Here is a 20,488-nt window from a genome sequence, read left to right on the forward strand (position 1 = left end):
CAATCATGTGGCCAGCGGGGCATGCCAACCCCACATTTTTGCAGCCCTAGGCTCACAAATCCGGGCCTGATAATGACATAGTGATGATCTCAAGTGAGGAACGGCAGAACATATTAGGGATCTCTTATGGAATTCTGGCTTTGAATATTGCCTTGGGATGAGGCTGGCAAGGTCCTATTTATTTGATAATATGAATAAATGCTGTGGCAATTTTACACCATTCCTGTCTCCTGGTGTTTAATGAAGTTATGGAACAATGGGGTTCAGTGGGATGGGTGAAAGTGAAGTTTCAGTTGAGGGGTCCCCTTGTCAAGCTGTGGACTGAAAAAGGGAGCAATTGCAGGTTTTATTAATGCACTGAGCAATTCATTGGCACCATAGAATATAGGTATACTATATGTCCAATAATAATAGAGTGTTGACTTCAATATGCTAGCTATCATGAGTTCAGCGTTTGTAAAACTTAGCTTAGGGATTGTTAAAATCATCAGATCTGTTCTGTGACCAGCAGAAAAGGTGTGATACTGTGGGCAAATACAAAGGCACTCAATTGTTGCAATGAACTAGATCTTAATATAATTTAAACAAGGTTTAAACTGTATGTTACAGTGCACAGGACGTAATTTTACAGATTTAAAGGGATAGGGTAAAAACTGTATACCAATAAAATACCCACAATTTATTGCTAAATAATGAATTATTTTAACTCTGTTTAACATGGTTGTATAGAAGCTAATACAGTCCACAACATGCATCTCAATCAATCCTAGGCATCATTATCAGAAAATCATTACTCCATCATATGGAAAAGATGCAAGGTGTGGCCCGTGCTGATGAGCAGTATTGAGCAGTAAGTCACATTATTAAATTGCACTGCCCTTTAAAAGCACATATAAAAAATAGAGAGTTTAAGGCTTTTAGAGAAAGCAATACTAATGCATGATGTGCCTTCCAGTAAGTGGACAGCCTAGAGAATCAGTAATTTTTTTACTTACTGATGGGCTTGGAGCAATTGAAAGGGTCAGACAAGTGGACAGAGTCACATTATTAAGCCATCCTACTCTTTCAAAACTCTGTTAAATACATAATAGCAACACGGGCTATTTTATATAAACAGAAGATTGTTTGCTAGCTGAATATAATCTGTTAGCTACACATATTTATCTGTAGGTCATTACAAGCATGCAAGCACTTTCCCTGTTGGTCTACATTTTGACTTTTTGGATCTTTTTAAACATAGGATGCGTGTAGTTAAGATTTTTATCCGAACACTCTCTCAAACTTCTTTAAGAGACTTCCTCTCACATACAGTATATTGCTAGCCTTCTTGGAGATGGTGCTTGGCTTTGTATTAAACGGGACATAAAACCAACCAACATAAAGCTTGTGCAATTGTTGTATTAAGTTTTAATTGAATGTGGCAGTCTTAAATATTTTCTAGTGTAGAGGCCAGAGTATAAAGGGGACGCCTGTTGGGGATATGTGCTTGGAGGAATTTCAGCCAGCAATTTGCCTTCTTTGCCCACGATAGCTACAGATGACCCCTATGTTCTAAAAGGCACAAAATTTGCCCAAGTGCAAGATCCAATAGCAAACAATAAGGTGGTTGCTTTTAAACCGGTGACCAGTGTTTGGTCCGTGCTGATGGTTGCTATATGTGATTAAACCTATACGTTTGCACCTTTTTATTACATAACTAAGCTTACCCATCAGAATGCTTGATGCTAGTTCCACTACCCCTGTTGAGTATATTGCCATCTTAGTGGAAAAAAAATGCCAGTGTATGGATTTTTTTTAAGCAACAACACGACTGCAATACTTGGGGGCCGATTCACTAATTTCGAGTGAAGGATTCGAAGGTAAAAAACTTCGAATTTCGAAGTTTTTTTTGCGCTACTTCGACCATCGAATGGGCTACTTCGACCTTCGACTACGACTTCGAATCGAACTATTCGAAGTAAAAATCTTTTGACTATTCGACCATTTGATAGTCGAAGTACTATCTCTTTAAAAAAAACTTCGACCGCCTAGTTCGCCATCTAAAAGCTACCGAAGTCAATGTTAGCCTATGGGGAAGGTCCCTATAGGCTTGGCTAACTTTTTTTGATCGAAGGATATTCCTTCGATCGTTGGATTAAAATTATCCTTCGATCGAACTATCTGCGCTAAATCCTTCGACTTCGATATTCGAAGTCGAAGGATTTTAATTCCTAGTCGAATATCGAGGGTTAATTAACCCTCGATATTCGACCCATAGTGAACCGGCCCCTAGGTGTGCATTTGCAAATGTTTGATTACCAACAAATTACATTTATAGGATTTGTAAACTTTTTTGTTTAGCTCAGACTAGTCAGAATCATGTATATGTCTGGAGTACTATGTATTCTTCTATATGCCCAAAGTCTTACTGGAGAACTCAGCAATGTATAAACACTATTATGAATATCGAAAATATCAAGTATGGCATCTCTTATTTGGAAACTTGATATTCAGAGCTCCGAATAACAGGAATTCTGTTCCTGTTTCTCTGTAATAATAAAACATTACCTTATCTATACTAATAAGTCAAATCAACTGGACTTGCTGTATTTTTTTTTAAAAACAAATTAGATTTTTAGAAGGCGCACACCCAATTTTAATTCAATAGTGAGGTGCTTATCCCATGAAGTCCGCCCAAGTAAAGTCTCCCAAAAATTCAGTATAAAGATAAATATAGGGACTGCACACTCAAATTTAAAAAGGCAAAATTTTATTACATTTACAAAAATACACTCACATTTTCAGCTATGGCCCAATATTGGCCCATGGCCCAGTATTGGCCCTACACGTTTCGACCACTAACGTGGTCTTCATCAGGGGCAAAATTCATAAATTATTGCAAAAAAGATAAAAAGGCCTTTTTATCTTTTTTGCCAATATTGGGCCATAGCTGAAAATGTAAGTGTATTTTTGTATTTTTTTTAAGACATTTCTCTACTCATCCAACTAAATGTAATAACAAAAAACGCGAGTCAAGATAGCACCTGTACTGCAACGTGAATCACGTCCCCGGAACCAGACGAACTTTATATAAGTATAAGCAGTAGTACGGAGCACACGGTGACTGGAGTAATTCAAACTTTGTTTATTGAAAATCCATTAAAAACATAAGTTCATTTCCCGAATGTAACATCTCCCCCATGCTTGATGCGTTTCGTGGCGTCTTGCTTCTAGAGGTGTCGGGGGGGTGCATTCCCTATGCTTCTGAGGAAGTGGCGAGATGCCACAAAACGCGTCAAGCGTGGGGGAGATGTCACATTTGGGAAATTAACTTATGTTTTTAATGGATTTTCAATAAACAAAGTTTGAATTACTCCAGTCACCATGTGCTCCGTACTACTGCTTATACTTATATCAAGTCATCCAACTAATTTTATCAATTCAGAATGACCTGTAGCAAATATATGTGGTTATATACCCTGGAATCTTACTCCAATCAGCCTAATCTGTTTAGTAAAACCAGCATGGAGTCAGAGACAGCATTGTATGTGGCAGACAATAGATGTCACCCCCCCCCCACTAGGTTTTTTCCATTTTGACACAAACATATACTGCTTCTTTGACCTCTCTTTTAAACCAATCCTCCTCCCTGTCCAGAATGTAGTCTGGCAGTCTTCAAATGTGTGTCCTTTTTCTTTTAGATGTAGGTACACGGCTGAGTCCTGCCCTGAGGAACTGGCTCTTCTGTGTTGCGCTATACGATTGTTTGGTTTCTCCTACATACAAATCAGAGCATTCCTCACAGCATTGCATACACAATGTTACTCTTCTTATGTTTTGGTATTGGGTCTTTTAGATGAACCAGTTGTTGCCTCAGTGTGTTGCTGGGTTAAAAGCAGACTGGGATGCATTGTTTATTAAAGAACCTTCTAAGTTTTTCAGACACCCCAGAAATATATGGGAGGACTTTTGTTTTTTTGTCTGTCCTGCTTTCCACCTTCACCATTAGTTTTGACTAGTGAAAAGTCTTAAAAAATAAATAAAACAGCAAGTCCAGTTGATTTGACTTATAACTATTAATATATCATGACCTGGATGAATGAGAACCTTCACAAACAAAACATTACCTTGTACTTGATCCAAACTAACCTGCATGAATCCATAGTAGCAATTCTGTTGGGTTGATTGCATGTTTATATGTGGTTTAGCATACTTACGGTAATTTCAGTAAGTCTGTGACAAAATATTTCAACAAAGAAACCCCAATAGGATGCTACCAATATGGATTATTGCCCATTGGCACAGTCACTACAGTATAGGTTCCGCTTCAGTTTGGGGCCTACAGGGCCGCATCAGAGGGGCACAACTGTACTGGGCCCGGTGGTTTAAGGGGGGCCTGGCTATTCCAGGAAGTACAGCACGGCCAGCCCCCCTTAAACCACCTAAAAAATTTTGTTGTGTGGGACTCCGGGATTTCTGAAGATAGCGTTACACCCCCCCTTAACGATAACCCTTTTAACTTCTTTTTCACATACCTATCTAATTTGCTTTAGATAGATAGATAGATAGATAGATAGATAGATAGATAGATAGATAGATAGATAGATTCAATAGAGTGTCGATCCTTGAGGGGTCAATAATAAGCTATGAAATGCTTATATGAGGTTCTTCCAGGCTACCTTGAATTGGTGGGAGGGTGCATTTAGCAGCCCTGCAACTATAAGGAATAAACAAGCCAGTGAAAGCCAGCCTGTCATCCCAGCCCATGCAAGGGTGTATTTTAGGAAGATGGAAAGGAGCTGGAATTTTGGCACAGAACAAGAATCCTACTGAGCTACTAAGCTAGCTGCTTCTAACCACTTTATGGTGAGTTCACATTTTTTATATGCCTATAGTTTTGTTGCATAATGAATTTACATTTACATGGGTGAATTTACCATAATATAGTTTATCAGAAGTTTCATGCTGCGATAGTCCATGTTAAACTACCTGGTCCTATTAGAATTGTTACTAAATGCAGAAATCAGGGAGTGAGGGAATTTTCCTAATTCTACTTCATTGCTTCTGACTGCACATGAATGTACTTTATTTGTGCTATAATAGGCCCCTAGGAGTTAATCTCCTTATGCTGCACACACTTACAGTAATAACAACTTGATGTGTTTTATTAATTTTTCAAACAAATGACTGGCTTCATTATAATCTTTCATGACATGATCCGGTTTATATCTGTAAATAAAGTGAAAGTGTAGGAACAGAGCAGGCTGAAACTCATCAGTGGCTCTAAACATGGATCAAAATGTTTCTTCTTTCCTGTTCATTTAGTGCAAAGAGTCTTGACAGTTTAGAACTATAGTAGAACCTTTGCTTCTAGACTTCCTTCTGATATTTTAAGGAAAATAAATGCCTGCAGTTTTATTAATGAATGCTTTCTAGGTACTTTACATACCTAGATACCTTACCCCAAATTGATGTAATACCACTTATATAATGACCCATGTCCTAAAGCATGGGGTAGCCATTCAACATATTTAATGAGATGATTAAAAATATGAGGATTGTCAGAAATGTATGAAGAATTATATCCTGGTAAGACACTGTATAGTTATGTGTTTTTCTTTTGCCTTTTGATCTTTGACTGACTGAATAATACCAATTTTGGCTGAATTGTAAAAATGGTAGAAACCCAATTTTTAAGAGCTGTACTCATTCGTGGTGATTTATTCACTTCAACTTTTGCCTGCCTAGAAGTTGGATACTTGTCTGCTCTATAATTACTCAAAAGGGAAACAGGTCACTATTAAGAGCTAACCCAGCAACTATAGAAATTCGAATAGAATTCGTATCTCAGTTAAATGTAGGAAACTTGTATAATTTGTTCTACACCATGCAGAAGGGTGCTTAGATGTGGGATCACTGTGTGTCACTGGGAGAAGTTGAGTCAGCAGTGCTGAAGAGCTTAGAAGAACACCTTCACCTTTCAAACAACTTTATAAATCCTCTGTTTTTTCCACAAAGCCGTAGAGACAAGCACGGAGGTAGTCGCACCACCCACACACTCTCACGCTATATCTCCCCACCATCAAGATTCCAGGGCAGAGAAGTGACTAGAGGAGCAGGCAGCTTCAGTCGTGTTATTTTATAGTAACAGTAATGATCCATATAATGCAAAGCACTATGTGGAGGGTGTTCTAAGGCAGGATAAACTCCCCTGTAATTCTATGAAGTCTTTCACTGCAAATGAAGAGACTGGACATTCTGTAGTCTTATGAATCCATGTTATCAACTAATGCCCTAGATGCTCATACACATTCCAGACTCTTAGGGTTACATTAAGGTGTGAACCAGTGCATTATTCTGATTTATATCAAATCAAGAGACAGATTAGTGTGATATTGACACTAGTGCTGGGCCCAGCTCCCTGTGCACCCAAGGCAAGGTGCCCGTGACCAGCACCCCTTATGTGGGTGTGCATCTCACAAAGATGACAAAGGCGAGACACAGACCTCTGCAGATGTCAGTACTGAGGTTTCCCCTTACCAAGGGTCAGAACTAGGGTTAGTACACAGAGAAGGTACATGCTTGGCATCCTCCAATCATTGAGCCGTAGGCACACCCCTAGTTCTTGCCCTGCCTGACACCATAAAAATACACAACCCACAATCAAAATTCTTCTTTTCTTCTCCACACTGCTTCTTTGACTTTTCCATTCTTGTATGCTACATAACAATGAAGTGTTGACTGACCACAGCATTTAGTGGGATCTCACTAATCTCAACTAAAGGGAACAGATACAGCCAGGTATTGAACATAGGCAGGTTGATAATACTTCATGTGATTAGAATTGCTTACCTAAGGGCTGATTCTTGTGTTCACTGAAAACTGTAATGGCCTGGGATACTTATGTAGGAGCACCACGTGACAATCTTCCTCTATGCCTAGGCCAGTGCACATCGCAGTAAACTGAAAAGGTTTGGCTTCCTATTCTACTGCACATGTGCACCAGGACCAAAATGTAGAGAGTAGCCAAAGATGGCAGCATGGTGCTCTTACATAAGTTCATGTTCATAGAACTTTGCTATGACAGCAAAATGCTGACTGTTAACTTTAAAGGGATACTGTCATGGGAAAAAAAAAATTTTTCAAAATGAATCAGTTAATAGTGCTGCTCCAGCAGAATTCTGCACTGAAATCCATTTCTCAAAAGAGCAAACAGATTTTTTTATATTCAATTTCGAAATCTGACATGGGGCTAGACATTTTGTCAATTTCCCAGCTGCCCCATGTCATGTGACTTGTGCCTGCACTTCAGGAGAGAAATGCTTTCTGGCAGGCTGCTGTTTTTCCTTCTCAATGTAACTGAATGTGTCCCAGTGGGACATGGGTTTTTACTATTGAGTGTTGTTCATAGATCTACCAGGCAGCTGTTATCTTGTGTTAGGGAGCTGCTATCTGGTTACCTTCCCATTGTTCTGTTGTTAGGCTGCTGGGGGGGGGAAGAGAGGGGGGTGATATCACTCTAACTTGCAGTACAGCAGTAAAGAGTGATTGAAGTTTATCAGAGCACAAGTAACATGACCTGGGGCAGCTGGGAAATTGACAAAATGTCTAGCCCCATGTCAGATTTCAAAATTGAATATAAAAAATTATGTTTGCTCTTTTGAGAAATGGATTTCAGTGCAGAATTCTGCTGGAGCAGCACTATTAACTGATTCATTTTGAAAAATTGTTTTTTTCCCATGACAGTATCCCTTTAAGGTTTCCTAATAGGAATTTCAGTTTTTTAGTGCAGGATGCAAGATAATCGACAGTATTCCAACCCCAGACCTCAGGCATTACCAGACCAACTGGACACCAGACTGAACAAATAGATTCAGTACAAAGATACAGTATACTGTAGATATTAGCACATGTATGCCCAGCATTACACTGTAATAAATTTTAGGAGGGCAGATATAGTGCCTTTTTGGTTTTAAGAGATACAAATAAATTGATTAATGCCATTGGTGATAAGATAATTCAACTAAACCCCTGCCATGAGGGCAAGTAATTTAGTCCTGGGTTTTTATATGCAGAGTAGATCATTATCACTTTAATGATATGGGATTAGCTGGTTCCTATGTGATGATCATATGAAACCAACCAAAGAGAGGTAAGTGTTATCAGGATAGGTGGGATGATCTTGTACCACTTGGTCTTTAGCCCTAGAAAATGTTTTATAATGCACTGTTGCTTTAAAAGGAACACCTCACCCAATATGAGTGCTCGAGCACTAACGGTACTCTAGGGAGGAGAAACAGGTCAGCAATTTACACAATGCAGAACTTTGCACAAGTGAAAAAAGGCTGATTGTGGCCTCTTTGCACAATGAGTTCTACATTGTAACTGGCCAGTATTTCGTTTATAGTCATATAGATATGTGAACTCACATGCTGTTTTGCCCTCCCTCATCTGGTCACCCACAGTCACAGCCCAGTATCCTCACTGTGATTTTCACCTGAATTCATTTTAAACCCCACAGGCCTAAACCCCACATAAAATAGGGGCAAAGGTGCAAATTTAATCTTACACAATCTTCCACCTTTAATAAAAAAAACAATGTTAAGGCTTTAGCATATTGCGTTTGTATCACTACTGCAAATATGGGGGACGACAGCAACTGAAGGGCCTTAACACTTATATTGTTGTAAATCCTGGGTGACAATAGAATGTGAGTTAACAAGAAAAGTAACACATGATGACACTGTCGCTTCAAGTGAGTGACAAGAAAGGTAATAATGGCAAAGGAAGCAAACACTGCTGTACATTACCATTTTTTAATGAAGGTAGGTCACAGTTACAACATCCATAGCTACACACTGTTATTGAAGGACATATTTCCACCACTTCTGCTTCATCTCCATAATGCTTTTCATAGAAAATGTGGGGACAGCATTCATTATTCTTTATGCAGCATGGAAAGAAAAATATAAATCTATTTACTATGCTCTCTCTGTACACATTCCACAAAGCCTTGTAAATAGTGATGGGCGTCTCGTTTTTTCCGGCGCCGGCGCCCGTTTTTGACGCCGGCGTCCGTTTTTCGAAAAAAAAAATTTGACGCCGGCGAATTTTTACCGCGAATTTTCGCCTGGCGAATAAATTCGCCCATCACTACTTGTAAACACTGTTATAACAGTGATCTGAATCCTCTTCAAGACACATGCACTCGGAGACTCCTACACGTGACAGTCATGTCCTTTTTCCTCTAAAGTTTTAAAAAAATAAAAAACCTTTTCAGTTAAGCAAATAATGTTTACCGTATACTTTACTTGTTTTCTTTGTTATAACCAGTATATCTAATACAATAAAGTTAGCGAGAGAAATCAACCTACAGACTTCAATTTACACCCAGTAGGTTAAGGATACACAGCAGATAGTATAACATTTAGCACCAGCTTCCCCTAATGTTTGTGACAGTTTTTCCAGAGTTTTTGAAAGTTTTTCTGGAGGCAGGTGGAGGGCTGGGTGCTGGCAGGCAGGCAGTTAAGCTGTACCTATAGGCTTGCTCAGTGTCGGACTGGCCCACTGGGATACCAGGAAAACTCCCGGTGGCCCAAGGTGTCAGTGGGCCCTCCTGCTTCTAAACATTTGGCCTATTTCATGGCCATTACCAATTTCTGTGAGAACAAAGAGGATAAATAGATGGATTAATAGCTAATAATATGTAAAGAAAAGAGACTAGGAGAATAGAGGTTGAGTGAGGAGAGGAAGAATAACAGTACTGAGAGTGGCCCCTGGTCTAAGATCTTTGTGTGGGGCCTTTGTTTCCCAGTCTGACACTGTGTGGGGGCCCCCGAGGTAACAGTCCCAGTGGGCCCAGGACCCCCAGTCCGACACTGGGCTTGCTCATTCTAATATGCTGCTAGTAGAATAATCAGCAGTACTGTAATGTAATGTAGACTAAGGATACAGCAAATACTCAGCTCCTAGTCTCTGGGAAAATATTGTTATCAAGGTAATTGAACAGACAGTTGGTAATGTGGGTGCTGTTCAGACTGGGACAACAGAATAGACTTGTTGACATTGATTACTTTGCAGTTTAATAGCAAGCAACAGGATAGGATTTGTGCCCTCAGCAAGGAAAACATGGTTGGCACATGCCTTCTCTCTTCCTACCCCTAAGTCATATAGTTGCCATAAACTGTACAAAGGAGAGCACCCAACCAAGCAGAATGCTGCTAAAGTGAGCTTTATTTCAGACTTGCTGACACAACATGTTTCGCGCTCAAAGTGGTGCCCTTTCTCAAGTGTTAAAAAACTATAAAAATAAATAATGATGACCAGTTGAAAAGTTGCGTAAAATTGGCCACTTTAGGACACACTTAGGGGCAAATTTACTTATGGTCGAATACCCTCGATATTCGACTTCTTAATTGAAATCCTTCGACTTCGAATATCGAAGTCGAAGGATTTACCGCAATTCGTTTGATCGAACGATTAAATCCTTCGATCGAAGGATTTTAATCCATCGATCAAAGGATTTTAATCCATCGATCGAACGATTTTTCTTCAACCAAAAAAAGATTACAAAGCCTATGGGGACCTTCCCCATAGGCTAACATTGACTTCGGTAGGTTTTAGGTGGCGAACTAGGGGGTCGAAGTTTTTTTTTAAAGAGACAGTACTTCGACTATTGAATGGTCGAATAGTCTAACGATTTTTAGTTCAAATCATTCGAATTCGAAGGTCGAAGTAGCCCATTCGTTGGTCGAAGTAGCCAAAAAAAACATTCGAAATTCGAAGTTTTTTTTATTCTTTTCCTTCACTCAAGCTAAGTAAATGGGCCCCTAAAAGTTAAATAAAGGTGATCCACCCCATTAAGGAAAGTTAGCAGCTACTGTCTGACATCAGTAGCAGATTTATCTTTATGATGGCTTCCATTGTAGCACTGTCAGTGATTCATAACCTTGGCAGCCTCCACATAAATCTATGAGAATTATTAACTGAATTACAAAGATGTTTTAGAAAATACATTGTATACATTTTTAGAATGTTGTTTTAAAAGTTCAAGATATAAGGCAAAGCCAACAGCATATTTCAGTAGCATATTTTAACAAGTGGAATATAAGTCAAATACAGTACATGTATTTGTAGCAACCCAGAAGGCAATCATCGAATGGTTCTCCATGGTCTGATTGTTTAAAGAAAACATTCTGAATCACAGAAATAATGAGAGCTTGTCATACACTTAATAGGACCTTATTTATAAATCAGATGAAAAATACCATGTCTTTTGACCACATGAAATTTACCCCTAACCTTTTGTGTCTGCCCCTGTAAATGCAAAGATATTCACCTGCTTTTCAATGGCATGCTGGTTGGTGCAGTTAGCCCCTTCTTTGTAAGGGACTAGTGATGGGCGAATTTGCTGTGTTTCGCCGAAAAATTCGCAAAACGGTGCCAGCGTCTTGTTTTTGACACCGGTGTCTGTTTTTGATGCCACATCTGTTTTTTTTACATCGGTGCCCGTTTTTGACGCCGGAGTCCATTTTTTTTGACGCAGGCAAATTTTCGCCAGCCAATTTTCATGCAATTTTCGCGCAAATTCGCCGCAAATTCGAGCCTGGCGAATGAATTCGCCCATCACTATAAGGGACATTTCTGCACTCCTTGGGGCAAATTCACTAAAGATTAGAATGACCTAACATGTCTAAGGGTAGGAGTACATCTGTAATGGATGCCTGTTTGTTGTTTTCATCACCCCAATAAAGCTGTATATTTGATTTTACTCCATACGTGTGGAATTGTTTTCTCAACCACTATATCCCCTACAAATTCACCAAAGGGCAAATTTTCGCTTGTGAAGGCTCCACTACACTTTATCCCACTTTGTCAGAGGTTAATTCGCATTGCATACGCTAATTCACTAAAATGAGAAGTTCCGTCTCTGCAGCCGAATGCTGGCGAAGTTTCGCTAGTGTTAATTCGTCAACGCGAGCATTTCATATCAAACTTTCGCTAATTTTTATTTCTGCCTTGTTTCGTTAGTACAATAATAATACGTTTTGGTCAATTTCAATAGGGCGGGTACATATAGGTCATATATATGTCTTTATTAGTGATGTTGGTGAAATAGCTTGAAGGGGCCACTTATTATTAAAAATGTTCAAGGAAGCAAAATAAAGACAAAAGCGATCCTATAATACTCTAGACATGAGCCCACCCTAAAACAAATGCATCATGCCCCTCAAATGGTAAAAAAAAAAGGTTAAAACAAACATTTTTAATAGTTACAACTTTTAAAGGCAATCCCGCTTTAAATATTTTAAAAAACGCCAGGGTTTTATATAACTTTTATGACTTTCCGGCATACAGGATTTGATGTCACTGACATACGATTGAGGAGGATGTAGCTTCATTTTATCAGTTGCCAAGTCTAAGATGGTGTAGGAAACTCTGGCGAAAGAGGTAACATTCTGTAAAATTCGCACTTGCTGGCGAAAGGGCTCTGTTAGTAAATAGGAGATGTCCCTGCAGATGGTATTTCTGGCAAATTTTTGCTAACAATGTCCACTTTGCCCTTTAGTAAATCTGTCCCCTTGCCTTATATAGACATTATAGACAGTGGCTCTTGTTGCATAAAGAGAGAAAAGAGAGTTGACCATAAGGGTCCTATTTACAAAGCTGTGTCAAATCTTTTAGAAAATCTTTTTATAAATTGGGCAGCCTGATTTAGAAATTGATTTAAGTCATGCCATTTGAACCACTGATTGCAAGAGCTGTGCAATAACTGCAGTATGCGTCTGTTTTTTGTTGTTGCCAGGTACAGATCTGGAATAATTTCTCCAAAAACCACAACTGTGAGACAAGCCATGGATGCGTACATATTCATTTTGAGTTTACTCATAGCAACATTAGCATGTCTGTTAGAAACCTGTTGTGCACAACGACAGGCAGGGACACCACAAATCCAGTTACGATTGGTTGGGTCGTCAAGAGTTCCGAATGAAGGTCGTCTGGAGGTGTTCTACAATGGCATCTGGGGAACAGTGTGTGATGATGACTTCAACATAGAAGTGGCACATGTTGTCTGTAAACAACTTGGTTTTGAGATTGCAATGAATTGGGCTCACAGTGCCAAGTATGGACAAGGCAAAGGTAAAAAAAAAAAAAAAAAAAAAAGTTAAATCACTTAAAAAACACTCTAGGATGGTCATTATCCTGGCTTATTGTGGGATATTATACCTGCACACACACAGACAGGCAGTTATAGGACTATCGATGCTGCTCTGAGCTCTACAATAACTACTTCTAGATTTATACCAATACAGTATGTAAGCTGAATTAAGCTGATTCTGTTTTTTGGTCCTTACAACCACAATAAAAAAACTAAAACAAAAATTCAGCATTTCACTAAGAAGCATCTGTAAAAACTAGGGATGCACCGAATCCAGGATTCGGTTCGGGATTCGGCCAGGATTTGGCCTTTTTCAGCAGGATTCGTATTTGGCCGAATCCTTCTGCCCAGCCGAACCAAATCCGAATCTTAATTTGCATATGCAAATTAGGGTTCGGATTCAGTTCGGTATTCGTCCGAATCTTTCGCAAAGGATTCGGGGGTACGGCCGAATCCAAAATAGTGGATTCGGAGCATCCCTAGTAAAAAGAACCCCCATCCCTTACCCAAGCAGCAGCCTGATGGGCTGTGAGCTAAAGAGCAGCACATTATACAGAAGACTTCTCAGTGGACTGCTGAGTGATTTCATGTGATTGTGAAATCACATGAAATCACTCAGCAGTGATTTCATGTGATTGTGTTCATATAAAACCAAAACAGACAATAGCTTTACTTTCAACCTCAGTTATGTTACCAAAAGGCATAACAATATGATGTCCATTCAACTTATGGGGCCATCCAGCTTATACATATCTTTGCAGCAGATATTTGAGATCAGGGTCTTCATCTACTTTTAAAGCTGTATGCAGGTATAGATGATATTATTGACGGTGTTCTTGGTATGATGTCATGCCCTGTACAGTCCTTTATTACTTTCATCTTATTTATTTGTAGATCCAGAACAACTTATTTTTTTGCCATTTCCTTTTTGTCTGGTGCTTTTACTAAATGTATGTACCCAGCCTTGCTTGGAATTCTAATCCTATGATGTTAAATTACTGTAATAGAGTGCCTTACATCCCTTCCTTCATTAATCCATCCATTGCAATTAGCTTTTTACTCTTTCAGAGCAGAACCTAGGGTTATAAAGCAGAAAGGTTTCCTGTATAAAAGGGGAACACAAACAATACTGGCCACAATACATTGTCCCTACAGAAGCAGAATTCCTTCCCTGTTGTTGTTGATCTTCCATTATCTCACAAACAAACACGTTTTATTTCTTTTTGTACTTTTATAGTAAGCAATTCATCAGGCTGCCCTTGGCACCCACTTGAAAATGTGTTTATTGCACTGCATTATTGTTTAAATCTCCCCCTCATGTTATTTATCTGAAGGTTATTTATTGTATTTAGCAGATTGTGGTTAAAATGACATTTATATATGACATACACATAAAAAACATAAGGGGAACTTCAGACCATGATATATGTGTCAACAGTTCAAATGTTTTTTTTTTTTTTCATTACTAATGTGTCTCACTGTTTGATTTCTCTATGGTACGTTCTGCTGTATTCCATCAATCCATTCCCTTTTCTTAAAGGGGATTGTTCCTTCTTTAGAAATAATTATTCTGTTTATCCCAAACATATACACAGATAGAAGAGTATTCTGCGATGAGAATCGTCCTTACCAATGCTACATAAGTCATCTTCTAGTTCTTTGTTCATTCATCTAATTTCAGTCTCACTTCTGATTTACTTCATTACATATCACTTCCACTTTTTAGTAGTAGTTTACTCTGTATTGTGCTTCTTTCTGATATACCCTTCACTTCTGCTCCTCTCATAATTATGTCTCTTGGACAAAAGTTACCAGCATCATGCAATACACATGATGGGAGCTCTAGTCCAGCAACCAGAGATAGATAATGAAAAAAGCAACAGCAACACTTCACAATTAAAACTGTTAAAAGTCCTTCTGGTTCAGCATCTCAAATGTTACAAAAGTATTCTCCAATGAGCCTGGCTGTTTACCAGAGGCGTAACTACAGAGGACTGCAGGGGGGCCCAGGAGATATAGGGGCCTCATGAGACCCATTTCAACATATATTGGAAATAAAAGAACAACCTTTGGTTATGTTGGGGGCCCCAAAATTAATTTGCTGTGGGGCCCAGTAATATCTAGTTATGCCACTGCTGTGTACATTTGATGCTCTTTTTTTTATTTGTTTTATATGATCATTGCTGGATCAGATTTTCTTCTAGCTTTGGAACTCAACTCTATTGGCAAATTACAATGCAATAAGCAAAAGTGTCAGTCTCAATTTGTTAGACAACAAAGAGACAACATAAAACTCACTGGAAAATCCTCTTGCATCTGTAATTTAAGTTTAGGATGTCAATTGGCAATCTATGGAACTCCAAAAAGTCCACATTAATGCTCTCTCTAATATGTTCTATACACTACTCCACTGCTTTCATAATACCCCCTTCTTCCACTTCCTCCCTTTCCCTCCTTTTATTCCCTCATCTCTCCATTTTTCTTCCATTCCATCACTCCATTCTAAACCATATTATTATACTCAGTTATTTTCATTCTTTATGCTGTAATTACTTACCCTCTTCCTCTTCCAGATTTTCCAGATTAGTCGGTTCTCTTTGCACATCACAATGTAGCTATTACATATAAATAGCTCTGTGACACCATCTTTACCCCACAATCCATAATTGTCACTGTAACTACATCAACTTCCTTATATTCCACAATATTCCTTCATCCCTTGTGAGAAAAGTGTGAGAATTTCAAAGGTGGAATCACACAATACCATTTCACTGTTTTATCAAATTAAGAAGGATAAATTGTTTAAACACACATAAGCTACAAATTTGCCCTTTTTAAACCAAGTGAAATTTTCAGACACAAGTTCCTATAATTTTACCACAATGCAGTGTTTTTTTTCTCAGAATTACACTGCAGTTGTGCGGCACCTTCTAAGTGGCACAGTGTTTTAGAATACTTCAGGTCTGCCAAACTGCCCAGCATTAAAAAATGCAGAAGCACATCATAAGTGTGCCATTGCTTCTAGATGGCTCTAGTGTCCATGTAATTTTGCATCTATTCTAGTTCTTTCACTTGTGATTGGGTTCATAATAGGGATGCACCAAATCGAGGATTCGGTTCGGGATTCGGCCTTTTTTATCAGGATTCGGATTCGGCCGAATCCTTGTGTCTGGCCGAACTGAATCCGAATACTTATTTCCATATGTAAATTAGGGGTGGGGAGGGAAATCACTTGACTTTTCATCACAAAACAAGGAAGTGAAAAAAAAGTTCACATTTTTTCCTTTTCCGCCCCTAATTTGCAAATGCAAATTTGGATTGGCATTCGGTTCGGTATTCGGCTGAATCTTTCACAAAGGATTCAGGAATTCGGCAGAATCCCAAATAGTGGATTTGGTGCTTACCTAGTTCATTAATGAGCCCTATCTAAAACAAACCTTGCATAACTGATCCAGTCCATGGTTGTTTTGTTTCAGCTTCTCACACACCTTAATCCCACCCATCTGGTCTTCCTACCCTGTCTGTTCCCCATCCTTGACAGCATATTATTTACTGCCATCCTATTTACTTGTGCCTACATCATACCCCTATACCTGTGTTAGCACCCTTCTTTCAGGGGCGCCGCTGCCATGAGGCGAGTTAAGAAACTTCTCTCAGGTGGCAGTAGCCCGAGGGTTACCAGAGGCGGCAATTGCACTCTCTGCACTAGCAATGCGGTCCCCCCTTGACCCACTTCGGTGCTTAGAAAGGTAAGCGCCGGATGAAAGGCCGCCTCAGGCTACAAAAAGCCCAGAAATGCCCCTGCCTCTCTTTATTAGCCATTAACAGAATTGTAGAGCAATAAAGATAGGGGTAGTTCGGCGCTTGTTTGGATAAAAAGTTCCAAGTGGAAACAAACACATTACCACTCACATCGATCTAAGATCTCTAATGCTGGAATTCTATTCACCTGCCTTGTACATGATTTATTTTCCAGGCACCATCTGGCTAGATAATGTTCGCTGCTCGGGTACAGAGAGTTCAATAGCTGAATGTGAATCCAATGGATGGGGTATCAGTGATTGCAAGCACTCAGAGGATGTTGGCATACTTTGTTCTGCAAGTCGTGCATCAGAGCAGACACAATCAATCACTGAGCAGGTAATAGTCTGACTGTATCCAAGATGCACACAAATAAGCTTAGCATGTCAGTTAGTGATGGGCGAATTGGTGGAGTTTCGTTTTCCCACGAAATGGCAAAAAATTCGCAAAATGGTGCCGGCGTCTCGTTTTTGACGAAGGCGTCCATTTTTTTTTTAGATGCCGGCGAATTTTTGCGGTGGTTTCGCGAATTTATTCGACGGCGGTGAATCGCAGGAATTCGCCGCAAATACGCGCCTGCCGAATAAATTCGCCCATCACTAATGTCTATGTAACCATATTGAAAAGTATATCTTTAAGTATAATTCTACTAAATACAGGTTACGTTTAATGGCAGGGCTTGTCAGATGTAAAATGAGTACATCCCTCTACAGCCGTGATTTTCAGATTGAATCTGTGCAGCAGTTAGTGAACTACAATTAACAGCATGCACTAACAGCCTTAATCTGTACTACTGGTGGTGGTCAGCTATACATTTAACTACTTAGACCAGTCACAGTCCAGCATTTTATTAGTGTTAAAGCATTTAGAGAGCAGTAAACCAGAACATTCCCAATGAGTTCTTAAAAGGGACTGAAACTACATGAAGGCAACTGAAATATAGCTAAAAATAAAGAGTATTCTGTAATAAGAATCATGCCTTACTTTTTAGGTAACTACACAAAATGGTGCGAAAACTTCAGTTTTTCTGCTGTTCAGGTCCTGCCAAAAGTGCACTTTAAAATCATAACACAAATGCATTTAAGGGGGTTATTCCAACCTTAGCCTGCCTCCAACAAAGACACAATTATTATTTCTGGTGAAGTGATAAAATTTTTATTTCACCTGATAAACATATTGCCATCATTAATTCATTCATGTGCCAACTGCATTCCTTTAAAATTATTGACAGTCCTCTTATTAGCTAGCAAACTGAAATTACCATGAAATTATTGGAAACCAGTATTATACTATGTTCTTCAGAAGAGAAGCTATAGTGTAGTTTGGGCTAGACAATAATCGTGTATTACCTTTTAGTGATGATCTTCTTAATGGTTCATCTCTATGTTTTAACTATTTATTATAGACCAAAATGGGGATGGGAGCCAAACTGCAGTGGGAATTTATGTCCCCTTTCATCGCAGATACAAAAGAAAAATCCAGTAAGAATCACGCCAAACAAATTACTCCAGATAAAGTAAGAGCTCACAGAGGTCCAAAGTGTAGAGGCAACTGCCCTGAACCCTCAGCATAGGGAGCAGCGAATCATAAACACTAGCAGCATGGGCAATCGGGCACTCCAAAGGATTCCACAAAAGTTTAGAAAAACATCAGACCAGATTAGTCACCTGAGAGCAGGCCAGGATTTGTGGAAAGGCCACCTAGGCCCGGGCCTAGGGCGGCAGGATTTTAGGGGGGGGCATGCTGCTCAACCACACCCACATTGGTTCAAAAACACTGGGGATGCACAGGAGATACAATCTCCATGAAGATTTGCACGAATAAAGGGAATGGGACAGGGGCGACTAACGCCAGGGGGCCTAGGGGCGCCCGCTTTGTAAATCCGGCCCTGCCTGAGAGAGACTTACTGTACAGTTTTGGCTTGTTGATGTTACTGTCTGTGACCAAATGGTGCTATACATTGTGGTGGCCTACATTTAGGGCCTACAATCTAACATACTTAATGCTGATAAGCATCTAACATTTGTGTTAAACGGCAACGGCAGCGAAAATTCGCCGGCGTAAAAAAAAAAAAAAAAGTAAAAATGTCAAAAACGAGATGCTGGCACCGTTTCATGGAGTTTTCGCAGTTTTGCAAATTTCGCTGGAAATTCGCAAATTTTTCGGCGAAGTGAAACGGCGCAAATTCGCCCATCGCTATTTGTGTTTTCATTCTGTCTCATATTTTATTTCTTTGTTATATTTTGAGATCTGTTTTAGCAAACAGTACTCTCATTTACTAATGAGAAATAAGTACCAGCACTGTAACCCATACCAACCAATACGTTGATTTATTTGTAGCTAATTACTCTTTGTTCAGGTTCTCCCCACATAGCTCGTAATAAGGTTACAGATATAGGAAAGCATGATATCAGTCATTCAGCCCTAGTTCCATTCTTTTATAGGTTTTCAGTATGATTCATTTTACAAGAGACTGGCACTGTTACACACTCTTTCTGCCCTAATTCTCATAAGTGCCTTTGTTATCAGGGGGGCTACTACTAAAAATAATATAAAGTTTGTAAATATATGCTCAAGGAACTTCTAGATGGCAATATGTTGTTGTGTTTTGTGTTTCTAAGCACCAATTATGACTAATGACATCACCAAGCACTGCTTATAACAATATAATTTACAGGATATTTTATGTGTTATATGGCAATTAAGGGGCAGATTTACCTAGGGTCGAATATCGAGGGTTAATTAACCCTCGATATTCGACTGCCGAATTGAAATCCTTCGACTTCGAATATCGAAGTCGAAAAGATTTAGCACTATTCCTACGATCGTTCGATTCGAAGGATTTAATCGTTTGATCGAACGATTATTCCTTCGATCGTTCGATTTTAATCCATCAATCGAAGGATATTCCTTCGATCAGAAAATTGTTAGGAAGCCTATGGGGACCTTCCCCATAGGCTAACATTGGTCTCGGTAGGTTTTAGGGGACGAACTAGGGGGTCGAAGAATTTTTTAAAGAGACAGTACTTCGACTATCGAATGGTCGAATAGTCAAATGATTTTTAGTTCGAATCGTTCGAATCGAAGTCGAAGGTCGAAGTCGAAGTAGCCCATTCGATGGTCGAAGTAGCCAAAAAAAACATTCGAAATTCGAACTATTTTTCCTCTATTCCTTCACTCGAGCTAAGTAAATGGGCCCCCACTAGTCAGCAGAGAATGGAGTTCCACTGGGTGCAGATAATTCTGGTTTTGTAGCCACTGGGGCTTGATTGAGGCTGTAGGACAGTAAAGCTGTAAATCAATAACTGCACATTACAGAGACTAGTGTGACCCACATGCCCACTCATTTGAGTTTCTAAAATCCAGGATGTTTGTGTCATAAATAATATCTACCCTGGGTCTATATGAAACGTATCTCGGCAAGTACTTGGCACTGGTATTTTTAGTTAGAGATCTTTAAGCCTTTTCCAACAATACTCTAAATGAATGACATGAATTCATAGTGGTTAAATGTAACCTCAAAATGTCTTATTATATATTGCAAATCAC

The 20,488-nt window shown here is 39.2% G+C and overlaps 1 protein-coding gene across 1 annotated transcript in view; it reads left to right on the top strand.

Annotated features, from left to right (window-relative positions):
* The first annotated feature begins 12,686 nt into the window (after positions 1–12,686).
* Positions 12,687–20,488, top strand: part of loxl4.S (lysyl oxidase like 4 S homeolog) — a 57,517-nt gene continuing 49,715 nt past the window's right edge. The window contains exons 1-2 of the mRNA XM_041571027.1: positions 12,687–13,119; positions 17,115–17,278. Coding sequence (XP_041426961.1) covers positions 12,759–13,119; positions 17,115–17,278 — 525 coding nt within the window. The 5' untranslated portion in view covers positions 12,687–12,758. The remainder of the gene's footprint in view (positions 13,120–17,114; positions 17,279–20,488) is intronic.

The sequence above is a fragment of the Xenopus laevis genome, chromosome 7S, assembly GCF_017654675.1.
Source record: "Xenopus laevis strain J_2021 chromosome 7S, Xenopus_laevis_v10.1, whole genome shotgun sequence".
In the NCBI taxonomy this organism is placed as follows: domain Eukaryota; kingdom Metazoa; phylum Chordata; class Amphibia; order Anura; family Pipidae; genus Xenopus; species Xenopus laevis.